The 12,361-nt window shown below is 50.0% G+C and overlaps 1 protein-coding gene across 1 annotated transcript; it reads right to left on the reverse strand.

Annotated features, from left to right (window-relative positions):
• Positions 1–357: 357 nt before the first annotated feature.
• Positions 358–9,668, reverse strand: LOC310807140 (ADAMTS-like protein 2; the record flags this gene model as incomplete). The annotated part of the gene is made up of 18 exons (XM_083673463.1): positions 358–479; positions 699–843; positions 1,231–1,407; positions 1,751–1,921; positions 2,180–2,335; positions 2,572–2,785; positions 3,086–3,212; positions 3,422–3,525; positions 4,594–4,948; positions 5,790–6,120; positions 6,727–6,902; positions 7,062–7,142; positions 7,742–7,865; positions 8,094–8,239; positions 8,342–8,444; positions 8,585–8,660; positions 8,977–9,119; positions 9,567–9,668. 18 exons carry the CDS (start codon positions 9,666–9,668, stop codon positions 358–360), a joined length of 2,853 nt encoding a protein of 950 aa, XP_083529589.1.
• Positions 9,669–12,361: the final 2,693 nt, after the last annotated feature.

Genomic DNA, 12,361 nt, shown 5'->3' on the forward strand with positions numbered 1-12,361 from the left:
TCCATTCTGAAGGCTGAAGCCTCTCCATTCTCCATGAGGATGGCGGGTGGTGGTGGTGGTGGTGGTGGTAGTGGTGGTTGAGACTAAAGCCTTTATCATATTCTAGCCTTTTGGGGGTGGGTGATGGGTGGGTGGGGGTAGTTTGGGGCCTCAAGAAATTGGGGTAGGGAGATCTTGGGTTAGGTTTGAGGCAGGGGGGGGGGGGGTAAGGGTTTTTGGAGGTCTATGGGGTAGAAGGTTCAGAAGCGGAGGAATGTTGGGGGGGGGGGGGGGTAAGGGTTTTTGGAGGTCTATGGGGTAGGGGGTTCAGGGGAATGTTGGGGTGTGTTGGGGTTGTCAGGTGTCAGGCCAGCAGGACTAGGAGGAGCGCAGGGCCCTGCAGGAGTGGCAGCAGGCCTTGCTGTAGTACCAGTGGCTGCACAGGTTCACCTTCAGGGCCAGGGAGCAGTTGGTGGTGGGGCGATCCTGACAGCTCTCATCTGGGGACAAAGTCAACTCCTCATCACACTCAGCAAACGATGAATCAATCCATCTACCGCTTTTCATCTCCCAATTCAACACATGGTTTACACTACAGGCAAACGAAAGAAAGAGGTGCTTGCACACTCAATAGTGAAAAAAACGTATGGCAAATAATAGAAGCAGATTTTGAAGAAAATGTCCTTACTTTCCTTACTTCCTGATTGTGTTTGGGTTACCTGGGGGTTCAGTGGGGCAGGGCTGCAGGGCACAGGTCTGCTTGGCCACAGGCTTGGTGAGGGGGTCACACCCTCGTACGATCTCCCTGCCCTGGTAGCACTTGACATCTCTCATCCTGACGCCCACGCCGCAAGTCTTAGTGCACTGTGGACAGAACACAGCGGTCCTCTGTGGCTCAGTGGGTAGAGCATGGCGCTGTCAACGCTTAGGTTGTGGGTTCGATTCCCGCTGGGACCATATATAGTGAAAAATGTATGCACTCACTGCGATGTAAGTCGCTTTGAATAAAAGTGTCAGCTAAACGGCATATATAACACAGCAGCACAGTCCAGTGTTGTGGTTGGATAGAACACACCGTGTCATGTTTACGGACAAAGTTAATGGCTCATGTCACTTTGACACGACTACAGGCTTGGAAGAAGGAGTCTCCGACATTCTTTGGATACCGTAAGTGTTCAAAGAGAACGGCACTTTGATGTTTCAGGTGTTTACTGTCGGTAGAACAGTGTCGTAGAGTTTTAATGATATTACCTCAGACCAGGGTGTGGTGTACCATTTGAAACAGGGCCGCTCGAAGCAAGTGTTCTCATCCTCGGGCCGCTCGCTGGCACCACACTCCTCATCATCGTGGGTCTTGAACTTCCCACCGGTGATGCCGGCACACAGGACGATCCTCCGCTTCACACCGCGCCCACAAGTGGTGTTACACTGACGGGAAAGACACGAGAATGCTTTTAGAGTCGCTACCACCGACCCTCTGACCCAGAGAACATCAACAGTAGGGTTGTAACGATACAAGAACGCTAGAACGGTCCTTCATGATTCAAAACATGATTGGATTTCACGTTTTTTTTGCTGCCTTTTTCAATGATAGAGTATTACTGTTATTGCAAAGAAAAGGAATGATGATGAGCTGACAGAACGTGAAGCGTCTAGACTAGTGAACTAGGCGTGTTGCCCTCTCCTCTCCTCTCCTCTCCTCTCCTCTCCTCTCCTCTCCTCTCCTCTCCTCTCCTCTCCTCTCCTCTCCTCTCCTCTCCTGTTCCCTCACCCTCTCCCAGTCCTGAGTGAGCCAGTGTGGGGCACAGTCCTTCTCTCCACAGGGGTGGATGGCCAGGGGCTTGTTCTCCGGGGAGCACTGGGACTCAGGCACCACCCGGCCCTCGGGAGTCTTACAGTACACATGCCGCACCATCTTCCCCTGGCCGCAAGACCCCGAGCACTGCAACACAAGGTGCAAGGTTAACACGAATGACACAACAGATTATAGTATTAGACAGTATTGTACGCTTGGTAGGGATCGGTGTACCATTCAGATGGAGCTCTGGAGTCTTTTCTTTTAGCATTTTTTTCAATCAAATGAGATTTTGTGTTTGTGTGCTTTTTTGATCAAAGTCATTAGGTTTCATGATACCATGATTTCATCCATTGAATAATGATTTTTTTTCTGATCATGTTGTTGTGTGGTGAAGGTTCTTACAGGACCCCACTCTGACACGGTCCACTGACGCTCACAGGGGGGCCCGGTGCAGTTCTTGGCGTTGGTGGGGCGGGTCAGTGGGTCACATGGCCTGGCCTCATCTGAACACCTGACCTCCCGGGAGACCTGAGCCCTGCGGCCACACTTGGCTGGACACTGTACAGGAGAGAGGACACAATTCACTTCTATACTCTATCTATCTCCTCAAATAGCTGTAGTCATTTGGTAATGGTACAGTAATAACACTGAACTTCCCCCTCAACACACACACACACACATGCACAAATACACTCACAGTGTGTGTGTGTGTGTGTGTGTGTGTGTGTGTGTGTGTGTGTGTGTGTGTATGGGGGGGGGTTCAGTGTTTACTACTACAGTATGAGCCTGCCCACCTCGGTCCACTCGGCCACCTCCCACTGGGGGCCACAGGTGGGGCTCTTGCAGGGGCGGCGCTCCGGGGGGCGCTCTAGCTCCGCCAGGGTGCAGAGGTCACTGTAGACAGAGCTGTCCAGCCCAGGGGACAGCATCTTCCAGCAGCGCACCAGCCGGAACTGGAAGCCCTCGCCGCAGGTACGAGAACACTCACTCCAGCTGCTCGCCTCCCATCTGAGATGGAACAGGCACATACTGTACAATACATCTGTCTGGGTCTTAGTACCTTCGGGTCTAAGAAAAGCACTATTTAAGTTCTATGTATTATTCGTTACATTTTCAGACTTTGAAAGATATCATGGTCAAGTCAGTTGTTGAATGAAAAGATAGCAGCCAGCTCATCTGGATAAAAAAAATAGGACAATATTTTCTGTTGTTTAAATTGAAAAAGATTCAAGTTGACAGGACGACGCAACTGACCAGTCGATATGGTCTTTGACTCGGCTAGTGGGTGTTTTGTGGTGCATACAGTACCTGGGCTGGCATTCCCTCCCGATGCAGAAGTCATGAACCGGCTCTGGTCTGGTCAAGGCATCACAGTGCATGTCGTCCACCTCCACCCCGTCGTAGCGTACGCACATGGCAAAGGACCTGGACACCCCTGCAGCGGACATGAGAGACGGCAAGGAAAGGGACAGACTCAAATGACATCACCGATTCATACAGACACAAAAATGACTCCCGGAGAATTTTGTCACACATAGTTAAGAGATGTTTTGTGCGTGTGTGTGTGTGTGTGTGTGTGTGCGTGTGTGTGCGTGCGCCTGCATGCGTGTGCGTATGTGTGTATGCACAGCATACATTCCCTACCTACTGAGCAGGTCATACTGCAGGGCTCCTGAGTGGACAGTTTCCAGCGGTACATGTCGGCTGCGCTCAGTTTGAAGTTCTTCTGTAAGAACTTCTGATTCCCCCTGTCAAACACACGTGACATGACAAGGCAGCGTTAGCCCATCAACGTCAACAAACACGTTGTTGCGCTACGTCACGGCTACCACCGATTCAAACCTCGGAATCAGGGCAGACACGTTTTGTTTTTCATCATTTCACATAAAAGTGACATGCGCATTCTTGCCACTTCACGGCCCGAGACGTTTATTTGAAGGTCACAGGCACTTTGAATTATACTCCACTACAAGCATAACTCTGTGTAACTGTGACTAATTCCCGCACATTTCTCCCCAGAGGTGACTACAGTCTGACAGGGTTTTTCCCCATTTTTCAAGTTGCCGCAAATACCTTGAATTATTTGTTTCTAAGTGTGGCTGCTGTATCCCTTTTTTCTCCTCTCCTCCTCCTCTACCTCCAGTCCCATTCCTCTCCCCGGAGCAGAGGATAGGGTGTGTCATGTGATGTGTTTTATGGGCTCTGGCAGGAGTACTGGCGAAGCGGTGTTTGGACACAGCGCAGGGGAAGCCAACATGAATTATAAATATGATGGAATGCAATCCCGGCCAGGCCTGCTCTCTGGCTGTCTCCTCTCCATGCGATCTTGGGATGTCTCTGGGAAAAAAAGAGCCTAGCAGCCCGGAGCACATTCCATTCCCCTAGCAGCAGCAGCAGCAGCAGCGCAGGCCGGGACAGAGGCCGGGACCCTGTCCCTGACATGACTATCCAGCACTTTAACACTCCCTCTGCTCAGGGCCTTGAAATCACTTACCCCTTTACTTAGAGAAGGACTCGAACCCCGTAAGAGAGGAGTGGTAGAGTGGGGAGAGAGAGGGGGGGAGGTTGTGGATAGGGTTCTGAGGATGACATTGTTCGGACGGGGTCCCAGCTCAGATAACGGGCTGATGTTAGACCGATATCTGGTCCACGTCAGTTTGCTGTCTAGGATGTGTGTCCACACTACCTAATGATTCTGGTCGAGGAACTTTACCAGCACACCTCATTTCCCTTGATTCAATGTAATGATTGTGCTTTGCCAACCTATGATGACATATTGAGGTGAACACGATTCCTCCTCACTATGGGGTCTTTACCTGGTTCTGTTGGTGCGGTTGTTAGTCCTCATGCCCGTCAGTATAGTCCTATTGTGGAACAGGAGGTCTCCAGTGTCGTTGCGTCGGCGGCCCAGGCTGAACTCCCCCAGGGAGCTGTTGAGGGGGAAGGCAGCACCCTGCTCCAGGCTGCTGTAGTCCATCGCCTCTGAGGAGAACAGCCCCTCTCCCTCTGTGAGGAGCTGATTGGTGGAGATGTTGACGAGCAGCTCGTCCGGACCAACGCGTTCCCCCAGCAGCACCCTCCAGATGAGGTTCTCCGAGCCAGGCACCTCCTCCAAGGGCTTGTTGGCTGGGGCAGGAACAGCCACGCTGCCTGTGTGACTACTGTTCCCCGCTGTGGAAGAGAGTGAAAAGAGGCAAAGGTTGAGGTGCAGTTTTGTATGGTAAATGACCGATTTTTTCATGAGGAAGAAGGGAGAAGAGGGAGAAGAGATCAACATTACAACTTTTGCCGTTGACCATAACAATTTCGATTCGCACCAGACGGTGTGTTCCCATGATGTTATCTCTTTGTGTGGGTGCACGTTTGTTTTGAAGTGAAGCAGGATTGGACCTGTTTAGAAAGTAGTGGCCACTTGCTCAAATGAGTACAAAGAGCTTTTCCAAATCTTCCAAACACCACAGACGACTGCAGGTGCCCTCTCATCCCTCTCATCCCTCTCATCCCTCTCACTCAGCACCCGGAGTCCCTGTAGGAGCATCCCACAGTTGTCTGGGGCAGGTTGAGAGCTGGGTGCAGAGCCATTACCACTCTTGTTTGTGATGCAGCCATTTTTAAAAAGGAGAAAACGCCTCGAGTCTCTGAATTTTTCATCTCCCCCAGCTCATCTTTGTATATCTGCTGATGAATAATACAGGACTCCAAAGGGCCGGCAAAGAGGACTCTTTCTTAAAAAACCCAACGTTTTATCTCATCTGATATTTGACCAGTGAACCATGTTCTGCTCTCTCCTTCTCTCTACTTCTCTCTCTCCCTCTCTCTGTCTCTCTGTCTCTGTTTCTCTGTCTCTGTCTCTCTCTCTCTCTCTCTCTCTCTCTCTCTCTCTCTCTCTCTCTCTCTCTCTCTCTCTCTCTCTCTCTCTCTCGCTCTCTCTCTCTCTAGAACTACCAAGCCACTGCTACCGTATGATGTCATGAGTTACCTGTGTATTGGTTACCTGTGTATTTGGGGTTACCTGTGTATTGGGGTGGGGTCGGGCCATCCTGGTCACAGTCGATGGCTGCTGTCTCCTCATACACCTCGTTGGTCTCCTGGCCCTTCTGGCCATCGGCTGCTGCTCCTGCAGCGTCGGGCTGCTTCAGGACCTGGTTCTGCTGGCTCTCTGGGGCCGCCTTGTCATAGGCACTTCCGTTAGGAGCCATCATACCTCCCACCTCCACAGAGGCCTCAGTGGCGGTGCTGTCTGGGCCGGTGTAGATGGGAGGCTGGGGGACGGGCGAGAGGGACTCCCGCAGGACCGTGTACTCATATGTGATGTAGGGGATCCGGCCATTCTGGTTCCACACCTGAGAGTGGAGAAAAATGGTGGATCGGTGGTGAGACTGATTCTTTTGAAATGTGTTATGTTTTGGGTATGTTGCACAGTGCACAAATACACATAAATGATACATGTTGTTTTCAAAAGGATACATCATTTATAGTGTGGGAAGATAGGGGGAGGTGCAGAAGGACAACTCAAGGTTTTTGATGGACTGTAAATCTTACATGGTATCGCCAATGAATAAGATAACACCACAAGTACAGCACTATCAATAAACCATTCAATAAACCATCCATTTAAATCATTTGCTGATGTAACCCAATCACAGCACTGTTCTAACCCAGGACGTAGATGTAACAATTCTCACTCCAGGAATGTGTAATGGTGGTCTCTGGGAGGCTCAAGAGGGAGACATATACAGTTATTAAAGCACAAGCAGAGACACACCAGCACAGCACAGTGAGTCGTGACCTCTCTCAAACTCAGTCGATGACGTCTATAGTGTACAGTCTAGGGCGCCTGTCACAACGCATGGCCTGGCTGCACTCATTCAAACGCGGGGCTTGCCAGCGAGTGAGATTACCCAGAGGCCCGGGGCCGGCGAGGGAGGAGCAGACCTCGGCTACAGTACCAGAACATTGATGGGCTGGTCGATGGGCCCTTTGGCCACGATGTACTCGATCCCCGTCTCATACACATCCATGGGCCGCCGGTACTTGAAGACGGTCCCTGCCGCGTGGAAGTTCTGGGGGGTGTCGACCTTGTAGGCTCCATTGAAGAAGAAGTTCCCCGCCTGGTCGGTCACAGCTGTGGGGTGGGAATAGGCACAAGGTCAAAGGTCAGGAGCATTGGATGATGATCAGAGACTGATCATGTCTTTGTTCCACAGTTCCACTGTCAAGATGGATATCTGATTGAAGAGGAGAAATAGGCCATTTGTATTTGCGGAGGGAAGGAAGTACCCACCCAAAACATCAGCTGACTTCTTCCTCTCAATGACCTGGATGTCCCAGGAGCCCTCAGGGATTTGTGTGATAAACGAGTAACCTTGGAGACGGGAAACAGGAAACATCAACAATTCCAATTGTTGTAACCTGCAACTACAGTACAGTACATGGGCCGCTGGACTCTCTGATTCTGTCCATGTTGGATGTGTGTAACTCTGATCTAGACATGAAGAATTACGCTTATGGGATCAATGGGAGCTTTCAATTGTCATGCCTATGGTTGATTTACCTTGAGGCACAGGATTATTTCCTTTCTTTTCTTTTGTTGGCTAGCACTGTGACTGCTTGTGACACTTATTCTTATAGAAAGTCTTACTTGGGTTGACTGTGATGTATAGTTGATTCACTTACTTGACACACTTACATTACACAAATGTACAGCGTCTGCTAAATGACTCAAATGTAAAAGTACAATGTAAAATGTCGGCAGCTTACAGTAGGTACTGTAGTAAGATGTTTAAGGCAAGTCTGCGTGTAACTGGTGGTAGTCAAAGAGTTTTGGAGGTAAACTATTTGAGGGCTTGTGTGGTACAGTACTGTAGGTGTGTTAGTGGTTTTGAATAAACAGGAGGACCATCTTCCACCATCCCCCATACACAGAGGAGCCCAGTGTGTAAATGAGGTTGAACACACTCCTACCCAAACTAGTGGCCCCACGACGGAAGTTTCCGGTGACTCTGCTGCAGCTGCTCCCATCCCCCTGACACACTCCACACTTATCCAACGTGTTAGGAGAGAAGAGCACTCCATCACATCCGATTGGCTACACAGGAATCCAGAGAAGGGTTCAGAGAAGAGTTATCAACAAACGTGTTCATTAATCCTAAAATGAATCCTCGTGAACCTTTATTTATACAGGTTAGTCTCATTGGGATACTAATCTATTTTACACGAGAGAGTCCTGGAATGTGACCTGGAATGTGTCCTGTGACGTTTAACTTTACAAAACACAACAATAAAGTCAAGATAAAAGTGAACCAAGATCACTCACCTCACATCGGCCGTCCACACAGACCCCTCTGTAGTTGCTGTACTTGCAGGACGTTCCATCACGAGCAGGAACCATCAGCTGCCTCTGGCCGTCGGCCGTGGTGCAATGCAGGTCACATGGGTTACTGGAGATATGGACGTAGTCGTCTATGGATGGGACACAAAGGTCAAGGGTCAGAGAGTAACGAGCCTTGCTGAGGCACAAGGGGGGGGGGGGGGGGTGACACAGCGCAGGTTATGGGTTTTTACCTGGATACAGGGGTTTCCAGTGGTAGTTCCTGCCATTGTAAACCTGGGAGTTGAACGACCAACACTGCTCCTCTCTAAAGCTTCTCCCAGAGGAAGGGCAGTCCTACAGTCGACACAAATGTATCCACAAAATGGGTTACTTGTCGGTAATGGTCGGTTACATCAACGTTTCATTATTTTCATTTATCAATCCTTCTTGTGTTTAACATTTGTGTGTGGGTAAGAGGGCTGATGGGAGCTCACCTTGGTGTTACAGAGGAGGTACTTCTTGGCAGTCCCTGTGCAGGTCATGTTGTCCCTACCAGTGGCTGCTTTCTTTCTTTGGATGGAAAATACATTCATTTAGCAAGCAAGGGTGTTGAGGTCTGAAGAGATAAAATCACACTTCTATCATATTAAGACCATAATCAACCCTCAGCCCTATCCCATGACACTTCTCCGAAGTCCTTCTTAAATGTAAAAAGGTCAGATAAGTGTACGCAAAGTGATGATAGCTCCACCTAGCCCTTTACCGCACGGACTGTATACAGTTCTTTCAGATCTGTGAGGGGTCCTCCAGAGGCTAGGGTTGGTTTTGGTCTGGGCGATACACCGGACCTGATTTGATAAAGGTGTGTCTTTGCGACCTGACTCACCTCTGTTTGAGACAGTGCCTCTCCTGAGACATGACCCCCCCTCCGCAGGTGCGAGTGCAGGCCGTCCATTTGGCCCACTCCCCCCACCAGTAGGTGTTCACCTCCAGAGCATCCTCCAGACTGTTAGAGGCCACCCCCTCCTCCTAGGGACAGACACAGCAGCTTGACAGAGAACAGGGGGAGAGGGCCCTGATGGACCTCATGGTGATGATTCACTATACATGTACATCTGTCTTAGGTGGAGATAGGAGATATATATGAAGGTGTGAGCAGCTGTGATTTTAGAGATATCCTGAGGGAGGAGTCAGGACATAGGAGATCAGAGTAAGTGAGTGAGTGAGTGAGTCAGTGAGTGAGCAAACGAGCGAGTGTGCGTGGGTGTGGGTGTGTGTATGTGTGTGGGTGTGTGTGTGTGGGGGGGGGGGTGTGTGTGTGTGTGTGTGTGTGTGTGTGTGTGTGTGAGAGAGAGAGAGAGAGAGAGAGAGACACACACACACACACACAGAAACATTAGCTTCAGACAAAGAGAGAGAGAGAGAAAAAGAGTGAGAATGGCCCAGATGAATGAATGAGCAGCAGGTATCCCCTACCTGTCCCCTGGTTGAGAGGGTCCCCACAGACAGAGCCAGAGTGAGGCATCCCAGTAACACCAGACTGGTCTCCCCACATTGTTCCCATGACCAGATCCTCATCCTGAGAACCCACCATACAGAGGGAGAAGCACAGGATGTCAAGCAAGAGGGATGTCACACAGGAACAGTTTAGGATTCAACTCTCTAACTCTCTCGATGTGTATGTGGTTAAACCTGATATATGCCTTACAAATCTGTCAACAGTGTGAGGCTTAAGCAATTGAAGGCTCTGTTTCGAGCCAATGTATTTGGTGCCAGACCCGTGTGGGCTTGGAGCTAAATGTCTTGAGACATTTTAGTGAACTGGCGATCACTGTGTAGGCTTGGATAAAACATTCCAAGTGGGCCGGTGACACAGACAGACTGTTGAGTGAGAGCAGGTGTTTGAGACAGGGTTTGGACCATGAACGGCCCATGTAAAACTTAAACAAGTCTCAATGCTGGAGTGACTAAGGTAAGTTTCCTAACTCGAGCCGTAGGCTTTCACACAGGTAGACCTTTGTTTCCTTCAGTTCAGTGTGAATGCACCAGCTGCCCCAGACTCTTACAGTAAGGTAACTCTCCCACACACACACAGAAACACACACACAGAAACACACACACTGACATGCGTGTACATGCACACACGTCTTCACGCATGTACAGACATACACGCACGCACACAATGCGCACGCACACATGCACGTGCACACAAACACACTCACACACACACTCACCCACACACACACACACACACACACACACACACACACATACACACACTTAACTTGTGTTAGAAAAGGCCCCCTTGCACATCCCCCTGTCCCACCTCTCTTCCTCATCAGCCCCACTAACTACAGTTAGGTAGGCTTCTTAAAATAAGCAAACAGATCGTCTAGCCCTGTTTGCAGTCTGGCTTTCTCTGGCACTAAATATTGGTGACAGGTGTCTTAAACTACCCGCAGGAACACCTGGAGTTCATTATCCTCCCAGACACAGCTGGAGCGTGTCCAGCTGCCAAACACTCTCTCTCTCTCTCTCTCTCTCTCTCTCTCTCTCTCTCTCCCCCTCCTCACTCTCGCTCTCTCTCTCTCTCTCTCTCTCTCTCTCTCTCTCTCTCTCTCTCCCTCCCTCCCCTCTGTCCCTCCCCTTTCTCTCTCTCTCTCTCTCTCTCTCTCTCTCTCTCTCTCTCCCCCTCCTCTCTCCCTCCCTCCCTCCCTTCCACAGACCACGCAGTCTGTCGCTAGCCGGCGAGACAGGCCTTCCTCCCCTCCTCCTAGTGCTGCTTCCCAGGGCCACTGAGGAGAGTAAACACAGCCCACCCCTCCACCCTCCCAGAACCCACCCCGACCCGGTCCCCCCCCCCCCCCCCCCACTCCCCACCCCACCCCACCCCGCCCGCTGCCCCCCTGGGGCCCCCGCTCGGGGGAAGGAGGGGTGTTTTTCTTTCGCTGGCAGCCGACAGACAGCAGGCTGTCCCTGGGGAGGCTCTGGGGAGCAGGGGCCGGGGCTGTCTGGATGTCAGAGCAGACTCATCCTTTCTGGAGAGCTGTTTAACCAGACTGGGGCTCTCTTCCTCCGCTCTCTCTGCAGCCTTCTCACGTTCACATGCGAAGTGGAAAATGGATGTGTCTCTCTGGCCCCCTGCTCCTCAAGCCTCTTCTCTTGTATACAAAGGCAAAGAGCGCAGACAGACAGATGCACGGCTGGGAGAAGTTAAAGAGAGGTCACTCACGTTTTTTGGAGCTCGTAAAACATACGCATGCGGTTTGTGCGGATTGCGGAGTTGTAGGGGGACTACGCCGGGGACTCCATCGTATTTGTAGCAGAGCACCAGACGTTGTTTGTTTCGCTGCATCATTCCGCATGCATGGTTTTCTCAGAATTATCATTCACAGAGATAGAGATTGACTTTGAGAGAATGTCTCTTGTGAGTCAGTGATCAAGCAACAGTACGAAACCCTTCCCCCCCCCTCACACAGAGGCACGTTTCAACACATCCACCTCCCATCACCAGCTCACGGCAGCCAATTGGGAATTGTCCTTCACAATAAGAGGGTTTTGGACCAGCCCCACCACCACTGATGACTAGGGCCAGGTGTTTTCCCTGATCAGGTGACCTGACCCAGAAAAAAACCTCTGGGCCCCAGTGATAACCAACAGGTGGAATGACACACCTATTTTCCTCTGCGTTTTGTTATCATTCATATGAGATTCATTTCAGTCGCTTGTATCAGACAAGGGGTCTCCATGTTCACTGCTTAGGATGATCCTGATCTGTCTCCTCTGATCGACTGTATTCAGCCATCTTACAGATCAACTGTCACTGAGACAGTAACTGTGCATAAGACCATCATCTTTTTCATATGAACACCAGGCGATTCACTCAAATTGCCCTTTGTTTACACCACTTACTAAGAAATATACACATATCTAGGACTGGTGCTGTTTCCTGTGTTGACGTTATCTGATACAGTATATATATATACGTTCCTGGTCATTTGTCTACAGTTCTTCCACTTTAACTTCAGCTCTATCTATTCCTTCTATACGCTATCATGAAGTTATTTCAATGACCACTCACCTCTCCTAGAGCAATATCAATAAACTGCTATTCAGCTGTGATTCACAAATGTGTGAAGCACTTTGAACTTCATTGAAAAAAAAAAGAAAGACACCATGAAAGCACATAGCATTTTCTATGATATAATACAGCATTATAGTATAGTGTTCAAATGTATATTATATTAGGAACCACACCAACTATTACATCA

Source organism: Argentina silus (genome assembly GCF_951799395.1).
Source record: "Argentina silus genome assembly, chromosome: 7".
Taxonomy (NCBI): Eukaryota; Metazoa; Chordata; class Actinopteri; order Argentiniformes; family Argentinidae; genus Argentina; species Argentina silus.